The sequence below is a fragment of the Chlorocebus sabaeus genome, chromosome 20 (genome assembly GCF_047675955.1).
Source record: "Chlorocebus sabaeus isolate Y175 chromosome 20, mChlSab1.0.hap1, whole genome shotgun sequence".
Lineage (NCBI taxonomy): Eukaryota > Metazoa > Chordata > Mammalia > Primates > Cercopithecidae > Chlorocebus > Chlorocebus sabaeus.
In genome coordinates, this window is record NC_132923.1 from 125,552,547 (window position 1) to 125,571,608 (window position 19,062).

Sequence of the window (19,062 nt, forward strand, 5' to 3'; positions counted from 1 at the left end):
ATTTGAATAGTGACTATATTGCATATTAGAAATTTTTAATGATAAAAACATAGATGTTGGGCCAGGTGCGATGGCTCACACCTGTAATCCCAGCACTTTGGGAGGCTGAGGCAGGCGGATCACTTGAGGTCAGGAGTTCAAGACCAGCCTGGCCAACATGGCGAAACCCCGTTTCTACTAAAAATACAAAAATTAGCCAGGTGTGGTGGCGGGCGCCTGTAATCCCAGCTACTCAGGAGGCTGAGGCACGAGAATCACTTGAACCCAGGAGGCGGAGGTTGTAGTGAGCCGAGATTGCGCCACTGCACTCCAGCCTGGGTGAGAGAATGAGACTCCATCTAAAAAAAATAAAAAGTTGTTGAACATCAGTGAAAATGTAAAGTTTAGAGGAACAGTTATCTCACAGAAGCAATGAAAAGAGGCTAAATCTAAAGTAGCCATTATTACTTGGGAGGCTGAGGCAAGAGAATTGCTTAAACCCGGGAAGTGGAGGTGGCAGTGAGGCGAGATCGCTCCCCTGCACTCCAGCCTAGGTGACAGAGTAAGACTGTCTCAAAAAAAAAAAAAAAAAGTAGCTATCATAATTTTTTTTTTTTTTTTTTGAGACAGGGTCTTACTCTGTCAACTCAGGATGGAATGCAGTGGCGAGATCACAGCTCACTGCAGCCTTGACCTCCTGGACTCAAGTGATCCTCCCACCTCAGCCTCCTAAGTAGCTGGGACCACAGGTGCATGCCACCACACCAGCTAATTTTTTGCATTTTTTGTAAGGGTGAGGTTTCACCATGTTGCCCAGGTTGGTCTCAAACTCCTGGGCTCACACAATCCACCTGCCTCAGCCTCCCAAAGTGTTGGGTCACTGTGCCTGGCCAATATCATAGGTATTAACAACAACAAAAAAACCCTGCCAAACAAAGCATTTTGTTAGCCACAGAATATTATCAACCATCTTTATTTATTTATTTATTTATTTATTTGAGATTGGGGTCTCACTATGTTGCCCAGGCTGGTCTCAAATGCCTGGGCTCATGCAATCTTCCTGCTTTGGCCTCCCAAAATGCTGGGATTACAGGTGTGAGCCACTGCACCCAGCCCAACCGTCTTTAATTTGGCAGTTTAGGCCTTCTGAAAACTCATTCCTTCTACCTTCACTTCTTTTTATTACATAAGTAATTGATGATAATGTATAAAGAAAAAAAGTGTGTCTTTCCCATTGTGCACATCTCCCCATGTAAACATAGACATATGAGAAAAGCATAAATATTTTTGTAAATGGTTATATTATACTTGCATTGTTGTATAATTTGTAATTTTTGAACTAGTTGTGAACCTTTTCCTTCTTAGCAAATATTCATCTCATTACCACTATTTCTTGTTATTATTATTATTGTTATTATTATTTGAGACAGGATCTTTCTCTGCTGCCCAGGCTGCAGTGCAGTGATCACAGATGACCACAACCTTGAAATCATGGACTCAAGTGATTCTCCTGCCTCAGCCTTCCAAGTAGTTGGGACTACAGGCACGTGCTACCATGCACAGCTAATGTTTAAATTTCTTTTGTAGAGATGAGGGTCTCACTATGTTGCTCAGGCTGGTCTGAAACTCCTGGCCTCAAGCAATCCTGCTTTGGCCTCCCAAAGTGCTGGGATTACATGCATGAGCCACCATGATAGGCTCTAAATTATCATTATTAATGGCTACATATTTTTCTTATTATGAATGCATTTTTTTTTTTTTTTTTTTTTTTTTTTGAGACTGAGTCTTGCACTGTCACCCGGGCTGTAATGCAGTGGTGTGATCTCAGCTCACTGCAACCTCCACCTGCTGGCTTCAAGCAATTCTCCTGCCTCAGCCTCCCAAGTATCTGTAATTACTGGCGCCTGCCACCATGCCCCGCTACTTTTTTTTTTGCATTTTCAGTAGAGACGGGGTTTCACGAGGTTGGTCAAGCTGGTCTCAAACTCCTGAGGTCGTGATCCGCCGGACTCGGCCTCTCAAAGTGCTGGGATTACAGGTGTGAGCCACCGCACCTGGCTGAATGCATCATATTTTACTGGACTCCTACTTTGAAATATTTAGGAATTTTCAGTGTTTACTGTGACAAATAGCACTGTGATTAAAAAAAAAAAAAAGAAATGTAGTCAAATCCACTTTTGCTATTGATTTCTTTTTTTTTTTTTCCCAATTTGTAGAGACATTGTCTCACTATTTGCCCAGGCTGGTCTGGAACTCCTGGCCTCAAGCGATCCTCGTGCCTCAGCCTCCCAAAGTGCTGGGATTACAGGCGTAGGCCACTTTGACCAGCAGCTATTTATTTTCTTTGGTATGTATGTATGTATGTATGTATGCATGTTGAGACGGAGATTTCTCAGTCGCCCAGGCTGGAGTGCAGTGGCACGAACTCAGCTCACTACAACCTTTGCCTCCCGGGTTCAGGCGATTCTCGTGCCTCAGCCTCCCGAGTACCTGGGATTACAGGCGTGCGCCACAATGCTCACCTAATTTTTGTATTTTTAGTAGAGACGCGGGGGAGTTTCACCATGTTGGCCAGGCTGGTCTCGACTCCTCCTGACCTTAAGTGATCCGCCCGCCTCGGCCTCCCAAAGTGCTGGGATTACGGGCGTGAGCCACCGCGCCGGGCCAGCTATTGATTTTTTGAAACGATTAAAAAAAAATGTTTCTTTGAAAATTTTTATTTATGAGTAGTTCTTTTGGTTAAAACTTGGCTATGGTTTCTCTGGAATGATCCTGAATTAGATAATTTTGGGAAAGTGAGAAAATCTAATTAAAAACATTTTCAAATGCTTATTAAATGTAACAAAAAGAGAAATCATAGGATCCATAAAGAGCTCTAGCCCGAAACGTCTTTTGATGCAGTAATTTCTGGGCGCCAGCATTGCTCACACTCTCCTCTCAGAATTAACACCTGGAGGAGTCGCGAACCTCTGCTAGCTGCTCTTGGTGCGATCCGGAGGTACCCAGACAGCGGACTCCCTGAGTTCATAGCCCGGATGCAGAGGGGAATCCTAGCAGCGCCGCACCGGATGTGTGAGTGGAAGTGACTGAGGTCAACTCACGACCGATTGGTTCTCCCGAGTGGACCCAAGCCTGTTTTCAGCTGCCACTGGCCGCGTGGTTTGTCTATTTGAATAGTCCCCGCCCCCTGGAGAAGCCGGGTCTTGAAGCTTCACTTCTTCTTCATTACTATTGGCCTGTTTTTCAGTCCATCTTCTTCCTGTACGTGTCGATTGGTCCTCAGGGCTAGGAACCCTCCTTCCCTCGCTCCCGGTTTAGAGGACAGCGGGGAAGGCGGGCGGTGGGGCAGGGGGCCTGAGGCGGCGGTAGCGGTGCTGGCGGCGGCAGCGGTGCTGGCGGCGGCAGCTGAGGCCTTGGCCGAAGCCGCACGGTGAGTCTAGGGCCTGGAACGACCCCTCTGAGGCGGCGTAATGTCCAGACCCACGGCCAACCTGCCCGTTGGGGGGCAGGGGAAGCCGCCCGTCTGGGACGTGGGGTCCCCACACTGCCGGCCCCACGACCTGGGCACAGTCTGAGCCCTTGAGTCCCACCCCTCGAGGCAACGCCCACCTCCCCGGGACCCCCAAGAGACCGCTGCACCCTTCGGCCCGCGGTACGTCCGCCCGAAGGCCGGCCCATCTGCTCTGGTACTGCCCTTTGGGTCTTTTGCCCGTTACAGCCACCCTTTCTTCTGAGCCACGTATAAAAATTTTGTATCTCTGCCCCAGGGAACACCAGCGTCCGTGTCAGCCCCTTATCCTCCACCGTGGACACTTCTCAGAGACCCAGTCACCGAAACTGAGCTCGGTTTACATCGTTGGGGTACATCCTCTCGCCTTCTCCCCCAGCCCCATCCCTGTTTCTCCCATCCAATTTTAACTTACTTAAGCCCTATCAAGACCCTTAGGATGTTTGACTTCAGATATCCTAAGTTTAATTGAATTCAGCCTGGGGCAGATGGCCTGTGGGCCTCAGACCATATGAAGTTACACTGGTTCTTTCTTGAGCCTTTCCTTGCCAGCCTCCTTCCCCCCTTTCATACACACACACACACACACAAACTGGAGTAGTTTTCTTAGGGATTCTTAAGTTTCTTCTCCCCTAAAGGATGACATTTCTTTCTGCAGTCTTCTTCTTGGCACTGGAGTATTTGAAAGCTTTTCAAAACCAATTATTCCCTGGTTTTTCCTCTGTGCCTTACAAATTGGTTCAAAAATAAGAATTTTGAGAAATTGGTTTTGTAGCATAAGCTGAACATACTTAGGATAGGTGTGTTACACCCATAGCAGTGTGGGCATAATTGAGGAATGAAGGAATGATCTCAGAAACTAATTGGTTTCTTTTAGCTTACATTTGAAGTGCTAGTCCCCTGTAGAACTGCATTGTTCAGTACAAGAACCACCAGCCACATGTGGCAGTAGAACACTTGAAATGTGACTAGTTCAGGTGGCTCACACCTGTAATCCCAGCACTTTGGGAGGCCAAGGCGGGTGGATCACCTGAGGTCAGGAATTTGAGACCAGCCTAGCCAACATGATGAAACCCTATCTCTACTAAAAATACAAAAAAAATTAGCCAGGTGTGGTGCTGCACATATGTAGTCGCAGCTACTTGGGAAGCTGAAGCAGGAGAATCATTTGAACCGCTCCAGGAGGTGGAGGTTGCAGTGAGCCAAGATCACGCCACTGCACTTCAGCCTGGGTGACAGAGAGCGAGACTCTGTCTCAAAAAATAAATGTGACTAGTCCAAATTGACATTGTCGTAAGTGTAAAATGCATATTAGATTTTGAAGACTCGCTACAAAAAAAGAATGGACACTATATCAATTTTTTAAATATTGATAACATGTTGAAATGATATTTTGGATATATTGGTTTAAGTAATTAATTTCACCTGTTTCTTTTCACCTTTTAAAATATGGCTACCAGCAGCTTTAAAATTACATTTGTGGATCACTGTATTTCCTCTTTTTTTTTTTTTTTTTTTTTTTTTTTTCAATTGGAATGGAGTTTTGCTCTTGTTGCCCAGGCTGCAGTGCAATGGCGCAATCTTGGCTCACTGCAACCTCTGCCTCCTGGGTTCAAGTGATTCTCCTGCCTCAACCTCCCAAGTAGCTGGGATTACAGGCACGCACTGCCATGCCTGGCTAATTTTGTATTTTTGGTAGAGACGGAGTTTCACCATATTCCCCAGGCTGGTCTCAAACTCCTGACCTCAGGTGATCTGCCTGCCTTGGCCTCCCGAAGTGCTGGGATTACAGGCGTGAGGCACTGTGCCTGGTCTATATTTCCATTAGACAATGCTGCTGTAGAATAATAATCTCTCTTTTTAGACTGAACTTGAGCAAAGGGGCAGTCTTAGTCATTTTTGATTCTTTCCCTACCTCCCCACATTTGTTACCTGGCACTGTGCCATGTACATAGTAGTAGTAGTAATAATAATAGCTAACAATTATTAAGAACTCAGTATATGCCCTGCACTGTTTTAAATACCTTTTGACATGTATTAACTCATTTAGTCCTCACATCAACCCATGAACTAGGTACTATTATCTTCCTATTGTAGTTGAAGAAACAAACATTTTTAGTGTCTTTCTCAAGGTATATAACCTTGTTTTTGTTTTCATTTGTTTTTGTTTTGAGACAGTGGAGTGGCAGGATCTTGGCTCACGGCAACCTCCACCTCCCAGGTTCAAGTGATTCTCCTGCCTCAGCCTCCCGGGTGGCACATGCCACCACGCCCAGCTAAGTTTTGTATTTTTAGTAGAGATGGGATTTCACCATGTTGGCCAGGCTGGTTTCCAACTCCTGACCTCAGGTGGTCCTCCTGACTCGGCCTCCCAAACTGCTCAAGGTATCTAACCCAAGGATTCAAACCCAAGTAGGCCAGCTCCCATAGCCCGCAATTTGACCCTCCCTACCACACTGCCTCTTTTAAACATTAGTCATTGTTTAATGAATCTAGGCTTTCTAAATGTTCCTCAATAAGATCTCTCTTTTTCTTTTTTTTTTTTTTTTTTTTTTTGAGACGGAGTCTGGTTCTGTCGCCCAGGCTGGAGCGCAGTGGCCGGATCTCAGCTCACTGCAAGCTCCGCCTCCCAGGTTTACGCCATTCTCCTGCCTCAGCCTCCCGAGTAATTGGGACTACAGGCGCCCGCCACCTCGCCCGGCTAGTTTTTTGTATTTTTTTAGTAGAGACGGGGTTTCACCGTGTTAGCCAGGATGGTCTCGATCTCCTGACCTCGTGATCCGCCCGTCTCGGCCTCCCAAAGTGCTGGGATTACTGGCTTGAGCCACCGCGCCCGGCCAATAAGATCTCTCAACCTTTTTAGAATCCCCTGCCTGACAAGGGCTTGGGGGAGATCTGTGTTGGATGACCAGGGCCGTAAGTAAATTTATCACCATACTTTCTTGTCCAGAATATTAAAGAAAACTTCTCTTTAAAGAACCTCAGGACAAGATGCTTGGAACCGGACCTGCCGCCGCCACCACCGCTGCCACCACATCTAGCAATGTGAGTGTTCTACAGCAGTTTGCCAGTGGCCTGAAGAGCCGGAATGAGGAGACCAGGGCCAAAGCTGCTAAGGAGCTCCAGCACTATGTCACCATGGAACTCCGAGAGGTGCTTCTGCGATTTGGGGCCAGTCATTGTGGAATGTTTGGGCTAAATGTATCATCACTGGTTTAGATTTTTTTTGGACAGCTAAGCAAGGATTTGGAAAACAGAGATTATTTTAGAAAGGCACTCAACCTCTCACATCCATAAAACATGCAGGTTCTTTTGCAGCAGTTGCACATTTCTGTGGCATTTTTCTTGTTTGTGGTCACATTTTAGGGGCCAGAATAGACTTAGCTGTTTCTTTTAGCTTTTTCTTTTTTCCTTACCACATACCACACCCTCAAATGCTTTCTGTCTGGTAACAGTGATTGGGATGGGTTTGGAGAGTTGAGAACTAGGGACTTTCTAAATAGAGACCAGACTTGAGGTCAGAGACAATATCTTGTTTATCCTTGTATCCCTGGTACTAGAAAGAACCTGGGACAGAACATTTTCTGCCACAGAGTGGATACCCAATAAATATTTGTTAAATAATCAGAGGATTGCAGGTTCAGGTGCTCTACAGTGTAATCCTGTAGAAGTGAGCAGTAGCTTGTTGTCTTTGGTTTGAACTATACTACCTGCCTCTCAGGATCTAATCTTTAGATGCCAGCCCACTCCCACCACCACAGTCAGAGAATTACTAGAAATTGTTCTGATTATATCTTCTTTTGCAGATGAGTCAAGAGGAGTCTACTCGCTTCTATGACCAGCTGAACCATCACATTTTTGAATTGGTTTCCAGCTCAGATGCCAATGAGAGGAAAGGTGGCATCTTGGCCATAGGTAAGGACAGAGTCTCTGGTCACAAAAACAACACACTCACCTTTGTGCCCGTTGCACCCTGTGTCTGCCACTTACTGGATGCTAGTTCATATTTGCTTAATGAAATTTAAGAAGCCTGTGGCTTTTAATTCTAGCAACAGTCCTGGGCTACAGGAAAAACGTATTTTTAGATGTGGAGGTGGAGTCTCAGAACCACTGAGTGACTTTTCAGACAGTTTACCAGAGCTGAGACTGGAAGCCAGCTTTCTTTCCCCTCCTTCATGTTGCGTTTTGTGGGCTCTGGTTCCTCAGTAGAGCAGGGTTTTGCATAGTGGGGCTCACGAATGGAAAAGTGGAATCGGTATAGTTAATAAAAGGCAGGTCTCTTTTTTTTTGAGATGGAATCTTACTCTGTTGCCCAGGCTGGAGTGCAGTGGTGCAATCTTGGCTCATGGCAACCTCTGCCCCCTGGGTTGAGATGATTCTCGTGCCTCAGCCTCCTGAGTAGCTGGGATTACAGGCACCTGCCACCATGCCCCGCTAATGTTTGTACTTTTAGTAGAGACAGGGTTTCACCATGTTAGGCAGGCTGGTCTCGAACTGCTGACCTCGAGTGATCTGCCCACCTCAGCCTCCCAGAGTGCTGGGATTACAGGTGTGAGCCACCACACCTGGCCAGGCAGGTCATTTTTAACTTCTAAGGACTGGTCATCAATCCTGTGAATTATTATCCAGTCTCAGTTGCTTTCCCTTTTTTCTTCCCTTTTTTTTCCTAGGGGGGAAAATTACACTAGCATGAGATTAGTTTGCTGTATGTAAATATTTCTGGCATAAGTATTAAATATCTGGGTTAAAATAAAAATTGTGTCCTTGCCCTCTAGAAGTGTACTCAAAGTAGAATGGAGGGATCACTTGCCAGCTTTTTTTTCTTTTTTTTTTTTCCTGAGACAGAGTCTTGCTCTGTCACCCAGGCTGGAGTGCAATGGCGCAATGTCGGCTCACTGCAACCTCCGCCTCCCGGGTTCAAGCAATTCTCTTGCCTCAGCTTCCCAAGTAGCTGGGACTACAGGCGCATGCCGCCACACCCGACTAATTTTTTGTTGTTGTATTTTAGTAGAGAAGGGGTTTCACCATATTGCCCAGGCTGGTCTCGAACTCCTGAGCTCAGGCAATCCGCCCACCTTGGCCTCCCAAAGTGCTAGGATTTCAGGCTTGAGCCACTGCGCCTAGCCAGCACTTGCCAGCTTTTAGTTGAAGTCTGTGTACTTTCCTGGTCAGCCTATGCCCCATCATCACCTTTTGCCTTCCTCTCTTTTCCAGCCAGCCTCATAGGAGTGGAAGGTGGGAATGCCACCCGAATTGGCAGATTTGCCAACTATCTTCGGAACCTCCTCCCCTCCAATGACCCAGTTGTCATGGAAATGGCATCCAAGGCCATCGGCCGCCTTGCCATGGCAGGAGACACTTTCACCGCTGAGTATGTGGAATTTGAGGTGAAGCGAGCCCTGGAATGGCTGGGTGCTGACCGCAATGAGGGCCGGAGACACGCAGCTGTGAGTGCCTGCAGGGAGGAGCACAGCCAGGCTTGGGGAGCGATGGTGTCATGGTGGGGTCTTTTGCTTCCTTCTGAGGCTCATCCCTGAAAAAGACTGGTTAGAAGGGCTAGGATTCCAGGCTGTGAGATGGGGTAGAGTCCGTCCTTAAGAGAGAATCTAGCAGTGGTGTGGTAGGGATCAGAAGCATCAACCGCATGCTTTCCAGTCCGCTGCCCTTCAGAGGAGGCAGTACTGTGAGGAGGGGTCATGATACCAGGAGAAGGACACACACTTGGACCCTGGCTCAAGTCTTGGCTTTACAACTTCCTACCTAACTCTGTAACCTGGGGCAGCTTCTGACCTTCAGTTTCTTCCTCTGTCAAATAAAAATAACAACAAGATTAAACATTAAACAGGATTATCCATTCAATAAATGTTTACTACATACCTACAGTATTCCAGGTGGAGTTCTATGCTATTAGTATAGTGATATAGAAAGCATAAAACACATTTGCGCTTCCAGAGCTTATATTTAAACATTACAAGCATTCTGTGTTTGTAAACAACTTAGGATAATGACCACTGAGATGTTTAATCAAATTTATTTTCCTTCCTCTGTCCCCAGAATTTCCTAGCTGGAAGAGTGAGCAAGCCTTCTCTGTTCCTAGTGTGTATGGCTCTAAGATGATAAAAGACCATACTCCTGAGAGAACAAAACACTGGTACCGACGGGAGTTCTCGGTTTGTCTTTTTCTTCAGGTCCTGGTTCTCCGTGAGCTGGCCATCAGCGTCCCTACCTTCTTCTTCCAGCAAGTGCAGCCCTTCTTTGACAACATTTTTGTGGCCGTGTGGGACCCCAAACAGGCCATCCGTGAGGGAGCTGTGGCCGCCCTTCGAGCCTGTTTGATTCTCACCACCCAGCGTGAGCCGAAGGAGATGCAGAAGCCTCAGTGGTACAGGGTGAGGAGATGGATCCATTCCCAACGCTAGGAAAGCACGTCTACATAGAGAATCACCTGGCCTAAGGGGCAGCCACAGGCCCTTGCCATGGAGCAAGAATCAGTTTTTGTTTTGGTCTCAAATGAATTTTTTTTTTTTTTTTTTTGAGCTGGATTGCCCAGGCTGAAGTGCAGTTGCACAATCTCAGCTCATCGCAACCTCCGCCTCTCGGGTTCAAGCGATTCTCCCACCTTAGCCTCCCGAATAGCTAGGACTACAGGCGTGTACCACCATGCCTAGCTAATTTTTGTAATAGAAACAGGGTTTTGCCATGTTGACCAGGCTGGTCTCGAATTCCCAACCTCAGGTGATCCACCTGCCTTGGCCTCCCGAAGTGCTAGGATTACAAGCATGAACTACCGTGCCCGGCCTCCAGTGAATTTTTTATGCTCAGTATGAATCAATAGTTACTTTATTGCATTTTTTTAAAGCAAACATCTATGGATTGCCACACCATTATTCTATACGTTATTTTATGTATGACTAAGAATGCAAATATGCCACTTAAACTGTGACTTGGTACCTCTTTTTTTTTTTTTTTTTTTTTTTTTGAGTCTGGGTCTTGCTCAGTCACCAGGCTGGAGTTCGGTGGTACGATTTTGGCTCACTACATCCTCTGCCTCCTGGGTTCAAGTGATTCTCCTGCCTCAGCCTCCCGAGTACCTGGGACTACAGGCATGTGCCATTATGCCCAGCTAATTTTTGTATTTTCAGTAGAGATGGGATTTCACCGTGTTGGCCAGGATGGTCTCGATCTCTTGACCTCATGTTCCACCCGCCTCGGCCTCCCAAAGTGCTGGGATTACAGGCATGAGCCACTGTGCCCAGCTGACTTTGTACCTTCTTCTTATCAATAATTATAAGACATCTCAGCCGGATTCTCATGCCTGTAATCCCAACACTTTGGGAGGCCAAGGCAGAAGGATTGCTTAAGCTCAGGAGTTCGAGACCAGCCTGAGCAGCATGTGAGACCCCCATCTCTACAAAAAATAAAAAAATTAGCTGGGCCTCGTGTTACATGCCTGTGGTCCCAGCTATTTGAGAAGCTGAGGCGGGAGAATTGCTTGAGCCCAAGAGATCAAGGCTGCAGTGAGTCATGATCACACCACTGCACTCTAGCCTTGGCAACGAAGTGAGACTCTGTCTCGGAAAAAAAAGACATCTCTTTTCAGAGATGTTAAAATATGGAAAAATAGGTGTCTTAAAATCAGTGTGATACAAATGATACCAATTTAGAAAGTGCCAGTTCTCTCTGTTCTAGTATCATGAGGCCTGTGCTGATTATTGCTGCAGAGGGAACTTATCAGTGAGTCTTATATTAGAAAAAGAGCTCTGAACATGGGATTGAGAGACCTGGGTTCCAGTGTTGCCTTTGCTGTGTTATCTTGGACAAGTCACTTAAATTCTTTGAGTCGGTGTTTTTAGCTGTTAAATAGAGATGATGGTGGTATCTTCCTCAAAGGCTTATTATGAGAATTGAAGCCGGGGCTGGGCGTGGTGGCTCACACCTGTAATCACAGCACTTTGGGAGGCTGAGGTGGGTGGATAACTTGAGGTCAGGAGTTTGAGACCAGCCTGGTTAATATGGTGAAGCCCTGTCTCTACTAAAAATACAAAAATTAGCTAGGCATGGTGGTGTGTGCCTGTAATCTCAGTTACTCGGGGGAACTGAGGCAGGAGAATCACTTGAACCCAGGAGGTGGAGATTATGGAGAGCCGAGATTGCACCACTGCACTCCAGCCTGGGCAACAAAGCAAGACTCCGTCTCAAAAAAAAAGGAATTGAAGCTGAATTAAATAAAAGAGATTGATCAGTTTTGTCGATAACTGGCACAAGGCACTGAACAGGCATGGTAACACCTCAGAACCCCCAGTGTAGATGGGATGGGCCTATATTCTTTCTGGGTTTGTACTCTGTCTCTAATGAAGGTACCCTGTCTCTTTACATAGCACACATTTGAAGAAGCAGAGAAAGGGTTTGATGAGACCTTGGCCAAAGAGAAGGGCATGAATCGGGATGATCGGATCCATGGAGCCTTGCTGATCCTTAACGAGCTGGTCCGAATCAGCAGCATGGAGGGAGAGGTGAGAAGCCACGGCAGAGGGGAGTCCAGGCTCCCCATGTACCATTCTTGGAGCAAGGCAAGGCGAGATCCATGTCCTCATGGAGCTGACATTTTGTGGTGGGAAACATAATAAGTAAATAAGATAATTTCAGATAGCAGTAAGTTCTGTGAAGAAAGTTAAAGAAGAGTAGGATAGAGAGTGACTGGGATGGGGTGAGTGGAGGGTCGGGGAAGGTCCTCTCTGAGGTGGTGTTATTTGAGGGGGGTCCACATGATACAAAGGAGCTACCTTGCAGCAGGCCAGGGAACTGTGTTCCAGGCTGAGGCTTTGAGGCAGAAGAGTGTGAGATACTGATGAAACGGAAGGGAAGTATGGCTGGTGTACCGGGAGCAAGGGAGAGGGAAGGAGGGGCCAAATTAATAGGCCCGCAGTTCACAGTAAACACGAGCTTTTGCAGGGTAGACATTGGAAGTGTGCACACAGGCAAATAATGTGATGTCATGCGTTTCTAACAATCACTGACTGCTTATAGGAAAAACTGTGAGGAAAGGCAGGAATGAAAGCAGGGAGACCAATTAGGAGATGTGTTGACTTGAGAAGGTGGGTTTAAAAGTACATGGATTTTATTAGGGAAACAGCCTTCAAGAGAATATGGGGAGGGAGCTGGGAGAACCATCAGACCGCAATGTACATCTGACCCTGAGTAAGCAAGAGGGTAAAATACAGATAGAAGTGTCCTAGCCTACTCTGCAGGGCCACTGCAGGGTCCTCAAGCCAAAGTTGGCCGTCGGAGAGGTCTGTGTCTCCCAGGAGCAGGACAGCCTTAGCATCCCTACTGTGTTCTGTCATTGACTGGGAGCAATGGTGATGGGTTTCAGAGCAGCAGCTGGGGCCCTTGGTTATGTGCCTTGTAGTTGGAGGTTGCATTCTCATGGCTGCCAGACAAAGCTATTACAGTAGTCTGGATGAGTGACAGTGGTGGCTTTGACTAAGAATGGTGGCACAGATACTGAGAAGTAGTTGATTGAGGATATATTTGGGAGGTAAAGCTCCATCTGTGAGACTGGCTGTAGAAAACAAGCTGTGAAATTTTACCCTGGGGATTCCTGCTTATAATAGACACAGTGCTTGTTAGATAATAGCTGTGCGCAGATGTGGAAGCAGCGCATGCAGCAGTGTGCAGAAGCAGGAGGAGTCTGGCTTCAGATCCCCACCGCTCTGTTGACTGTGTGACTCAGGCAAATTACCTGTTTAACCTCATTTTTCTCCCTTTGGACGGGAGCTCTTACCTACCTCATTGAGTTCTTGTATGATTTCTAAATGATGTTGGCCTTCTATATCCATGAGTTCTACATCTGGATTCAACTAGTAATGGTTCACAAATACCCAGAGCTGGGTGCAGTGGCCCACACCTGCAATTTCAGCACTTTGGGAGGCTGAAGTGGGAAGATCACTTGAACCCAGGAGTTTGAGACCAGCCTGGGCAAAAGATGGTGAGACCGTGTCTCTATGAAAAGCATTTTTTTAACTTTTTAAAAAGAAAAATCAAAGAAAAAAACAATGCAACAATTTAAAGATAATACAAATTTTTAAAAATACAGTGCAACAAATATTTACGTAGCATTTACATTGTATTAGGTATTATAACTAGCATAGAAATGATTTAAAGTATGTGGGAGGCTATACATAGGTTATATGCAAATGCTATGCTACTTTATCTGAGGGACTTGAGCATCAGCAGATTTTGGTATCTACAGTGGGTCATGGAACCAACCCCCATGGATACCAAGGGGATGACTATGTATGTGAAGTGTCCAGCACAGCACCTGATACATAGTGGGCATTCTATAAGTGGTAAGCTTCAGATTTTCCTTCCTGAGTTTAATATGATGTTTTCCATTGTAATCTGGGTGGCTCTGAGATCTTTGTTTCCTCTCGTTAAAACAGAACAATATCACCTAGCTCATAGAGTGGTTGTCAGATTTAAGTGAAATAGTTCTTGTGAAGGTGGTTTGTAAATTATAAGAAACTATCCAAGGCTGGGCATGGTGGCTCATGCCTGTAATCCAAGCATTCTGGGAGGCCGAGGTGGGAGAATCACTTGAGCTCAGGAGTTTGAGACCAGCCTGGGCAACATAGTGAGACGTCGTCTCCAAAAAAAAAAAAAAAGAAAAGAAAAAAGAAACTATCCAAATATAAGGTATTAAAATTTCACAATTTGTTCATTCATTCAACACATATTAATTGAGCACCTAGTATATGCCAGCTACACTGTGTCCTAAGAGCTAGAATAATCCAGCAGTGAACAAAATAGATTCCATTCTTATAGGGAAAGATAGATAATATACAAGTAAAAACCTATTATATATCATATGGTTATAAGAGCTATGGAGAAAAGTAGAGTAAGGAAGGGGAATACAGAATGCTAGCCTAGATTAAGGATTACATTTTAAAACGTGGTGCCATTTGAGTACAGCCATGAAGGAAGTTAGAAAAAAGCCTTGCAGGTATCTGGGGAAGAGCATTCTAGGCAGTGGGCCTGAGGCAGGAGTGTGCTGGTGTATCAGAGGAGCAGCAAATACTGAATAGCAGCTCCCCTACCATGACTGAGCAGAGTTGAGCAGGAGAGGTGTGTGGGGATATGGAGTCAGAGGAACACCTAGGGGAAGGAAGGGGCATATTACATAGGGCCTTTGTGTGGGAAGCGGGAAGCTATAAGTGGGCTTTGAGCAGTGAAGTGACATTTAACTCATATTTCAAAAGGATCACTCTTGCCAGTGTGTTGAGAATGGATTGTTAGAGAGCCAAGGACTAAAGCCAGGAATCCAGTTAGGAGGGAACTGCCACAATCTTAGCGGGGGATATTTGTGACTCAGACCACAGTGGGAGCTATGGAGTTGCAAGAAGCAACTGGATTCTGAATTTGGGATTTGCTGATGGTTTGGAGGTAGGTGGAGAGGAAGAAGTGTCAAGGTGTTTGGCCTGAATATTAGGAGGATAAAGTTGCCATTCACTGCAGTGGGAAGACTGAAATGGGAGGAGCAGGCTTGAGGGAGAAGGCTGGGAGTTTGGTTTTGAACCTGTTATCTTAGAGACCTGTTGGGCACCTGAGTGGAGATACTGAATAGTTCTGGGGAGAGGTCTGGGCAAGGGGGATGGATTTGGGCATTGTCAGGGAACTAGTATAGTTGGAGAAGAGATGGGGTCTGCGAACCTGAGGTCAGGAGATGAAGAGGACCAAGGGGGATGGGGAAGGAATAGCCAGGGAGGGAGGAGGAGAGCCAGGAGAGTTTAGAGTCTGAGAAGCCAAGTGAAGAAAGGGCTTCAAGGAGGTGAAAGTATCAGTTGGATCAAATGCTGCAGATAAGTCAAATAAGATGAGGACTGAGAATTGACCATTGGATTTAGCAGCTTAAGACTCATTGGTAACTTTGATAAGAGGAGTGGGTAAGATTTTCTGAAAAGTGAAAATATGTGTGTCAAGAAAAGTTTAGAAGTTTGGAAAACTTGTGTCTCTTTCTCAATTTGGAGTCTTGGAGGATGAGTACTCCCCAACCCTGCTCCTGCGACCCCAAGACCGAGTCTTGCTCTGTCGCCCGGACTAGAGTATAGTTGGTGTGATCTCAGCTCACTGCAACCTCCGCCTCCTGGGTTCAAGCAATTCTTCTGCCTGAGGCTCCCGAGTAGCTGGGATTATAGGCTTGTGCCACCACAACCAGCTAATTTTTGTATTTTTAGTAGAAACAGGTTTTCACCATGTTGGTCAGACTGGTCTCGAACTCCTGACCTCATAATCTGCCCTCTTCGGCCTCCCAAAGTGCTGGGATTACAGGTGTGAGCCCTTGCTTCTGGCTAAGGATGAGTAATTACGCAGCCCTTTGTAAAGGGAATAGACATGAGTTCTCAGTCAGCTTATTCCATACCACCTGTGGATTCCTAGGATTCTGAGAAAATTACTTGGTTAAGTTTTTGTTTTTTGTTTTTTTGAGACAGAATTTCTCTCATTGCCCAGACTGGATGGCCGTGGTGCGATCTTGGCTCACTGCAACCTCTGCCTGCTGGGTTCAAGCGATTCTCCTGCCTCAGCCCCTGAGTAGCCAGGACTACAGGCACGCGCCACGACGCCCGGCTAATTTTTTGTATTTTTAGTAGAGATGGGGTTTCACCATGTTGGCCAAGCTGGTCTTGAACTCCTGACCTCAGGTGATCCACCCACCTCGGCCTCCCAAATTACTGGGATTATAGGCATGAGCCACCATGCCCGGCCTGCTTAAATTTTTACCTGGGTTTCCAGGGGGGAAGAAAGAGATCAGACAGTCCTTAACAGCATGCTGGCAGGGGCCTCCCATCACCTTTGCAAGCCTCATTGCGGTGGCCTAGGTCAGTAGTCACAGCAATATGCAAGTCAGCCTTTCCAAACTAAGTGAGGAGTCCTGGGAGGTTGAGAACCCTTGGCAAGGCAGCCGTCTGCTGCTGCTTTATTTTCAGTAGGTGGTGCTCTTCTGCCTAACTTAGAACAAAATCAGGTCCCTTGCAAGGTTCTGTGGAGATTGTAACCCTAAACATGAAGAGTGGCCACCCTTCACTTTGGAAGTAGTTGCATTTTGGGATTAGGCAAATGTAATGGTCTGTAAACTCCACAGCGCCCAGTTTGAATGCCAGTCATAAGTAAAGATGATTTTTTTTTCCTTATATATATAGCGTCTGAGAGAAGAAATGGAAGAAATCACACAGCAGCAACTGGTACACGACAAGTACTGCAAAGATCTCATGGGCTTCGGAACAAAACCTCGTCACATTACCCCCTTCACCAGCTTCCAGGCTGTACAGCCCCAGCAGTCAAATGCCTTGGTGGGGCTGCTGGGGTACAGCTCTCACCAAGGCCTCATGGGATTTGGGGCCTCCCCCAGCCCAGCTAAGTCCACCCTGGTGGAGAGCCGGTGTTGCAGAGACTTGATGGAGGAGAAATTTGATCAGGTAGGTGGTGAGAGGCCCCTTCCTTCTTTTCCCAAGCTCCACACCTCACTTTTCCCCTGCCAACCCTTTATCCTTCCTCTCTCAGGTATGCCAGTGGGTGCTGAAATGCAGGAATAGCAAGAACTCGCTGATCCAAATGACAATCCTTAATTTGTTGCCCCGCTTGGCTGCATTCCGACCTTCTGCCTTCACAGGTGAGGATGTCCATGGAAGACATCATTACCCATCTCAGGGTAATTAAACAGGGAACAGGTGATTCCAGAAAATCCAAATATCTTTTCCTTTGAAGCAGTGCCAATGAATCTCTGATTTCTTTGCCTCATGTCCAATTTCAATGATATTTAGTTCACGTTTTCCACTAATGTCAGAGGCAGCAGACATAGGAACAATCAGAACAGGTAGGCAGAGAGGCAGTTCTATGGCCAAGCAAGTTCACAAGTAGACTTAAAAGAGACCTAAGGGCAGGCAGTTTTGATGTAGCTACTGTGCAGTATCTACGTCAAAGCTTTGTGAGGGAGGGTTTGGGGATCGTCCTGCTTCTGTCCCTGAGGTGGTCACCAAGCTGCCTCACCACTTGCCGGCAGCATCAATCCCTGGCTCCTGAACCTGGCCCAACTCAGATTCCAACTTCTCAATGAAGCCTTCCTGGATTGCTCTAGCTGTAAATGTCCTTTCCTTCTTCCGTCATAGCCCTCAGCTATGGAAAGGTTTGGCATCAGGCCTGAGATGAACCCCACCTCTGCCCTTAACCATGAGGTTTTGGACAGATTACTTTACCTACCTGGGCCTCAGCTTCCTGACTTGTAAAATCAGAATAACAATCTCTGCCTCCCAAGATGAGCAGCATTAATGCCTAAGCACCTACTGTAGTGCCTGGCACAAAGTTAGCCCTAATAAGTGGAAACCATTATATATTATTACAGCCTCCTCAGGCTACTTCAAATCTGTTTTGGAAACAGGGTAGAGATAAAATTTTTAGTGTTCCAGTTGCCTGTTCATACTTAATGTCCTTGTCTTACCTCCCTACTTGCTGAGCACAGGCACCCAGTCTTGAACATGTCTTCCCACTTTACCGTGGTGCTCATTGCCTGTGCTTAGTGAAGCATTCAGGACCCAGTGAGAGCCAGAAACATAAGCAAAAGGCCAGCCTGGCCCTCAGCAGAACCTATTCCCTAGCACACAGACTCACTTCACGCCACCCAGCCCAGACAAACCACGGGAGAAATATAGCTGGTCAGGTGTTAAACACACTGCTCAAAAGAAATAAAACGTATTGGTTGAGGACTTGACAATTAGCCACATAAAACCACTGAACCAGAGAGAAATAACAGAAGGAAAATCATCCGTATTTTGTTAGTTTCTATTCTTCCGGCCTGGCACCCAGCAGCTTTTCTCCTTTTTAATGACCAGACAGGCTGCTGTTCAGTAGAGCTTTAAATGATCTTGGATTAAAAGTCTGTGGTTCAAAAGAAACTAATAACTAGGCCAAATTTGATGAAAGTCTGGCATGTTACCCTTGTAAGTTACCCTTGTAAGTTCAGAAGGCTGCCTAGCAGCAGGATACGAAGGCTCAGAGGGCCCTAGATTTCTTCTTTTGATGTGGGTGTTTGTTATTGTTGTTGCTCTCTTTTTTAAGGTTAGTCAAAGTTGTTTTATTAAATTTGCTAAAATATGCCAGTGACATTCAGCCTGGGCACCCCCTATAAGTATTTGCTTCATTGCATAAATACTATTTGTTTAAAGCTTGCAGTTTGGAAGTTATTGCTTAAACTTCTCAGTGGTATAAGCTTTAGAAATACAAAAAATACTCCCAAGACTGAACTGGAATCTCTAAAGTCAGATTTCTAATCTCTCAGGGTGTTAAATCCAGAAAAGAAAATTACGCACTCTTGGGTTTTTTTTTGAGACAGGGTCTTGCTGTGTCTCCCAGGCTGAAGTGCAGGGATGCGGTCACAGCTCACTGCAGCCATGACCTACTGAGCTCAAGCGATCCTCTCACCTCAGCCTCCCAAGTAGGTAGGCCCACAGGCGTGAGTCTCCACACCTGGCTGATTTTTTAAATTTATTTTTTGTAGAGATGGGGTCTCACTATGTTGCCCAGGC

The 19,062-nt window shown here is 46.2% G+C and overlaps 1 protein-coding gene across 2 annotated transcripts in view; it reads left to right on the forward strand.

The window, feature by feature from the left end:
• Positions 1 to 3,283: 3,283 nt before the first annotated feature.
• MTOR (mechanistic target of rapamycin kinase) overlaps positions 3,284 to 19,062 on the forward strand; it is a 151,745-nt gene continuing 135,966 nt past the window's right edge. The window contains exons 1-8 of one of the 2 annotated variants that reach the window (XM_007980575.3): positions 3,284 to 3,409; positions 6,465 to 6,640; positions 7,294 to 7,402; positions 8,702 to 8,934; positions 9,676 to 9,876; positions 11,866 to 12,000; positions 16,684 to 16,959; positions 17,045 to 17,153. In XM_007980575.3, the coding sequence (XP_007978766.1) occupies positions 6,479 to 6,640; positions 7,294 to 7,402; positions 8,702 to 8,934; positions 9,676 to 9,876; positions 11,866 to 12,000; positions 16,684 to 16,959; positions 17,045 to 17,153 (1,225 nt within the window). In that variant the 5' untranslated portion in view covers positions 3,284 to 3,409; positions 6,465 to 6,478. The remainder of the gene's footprint in view (positions 3,410 to 6,464; positions 6,641 to 7,293; positions 7,403 to 8,701; positions 8,935 to 9,675; positions 9,877 to 11,865; positions 12,001 to 16,683; positions 16,960 to 17,044; positions 17,154 to 19,062) is intronic. The other variant, XR_012089784.1, reaches the window with a different exon arrangement.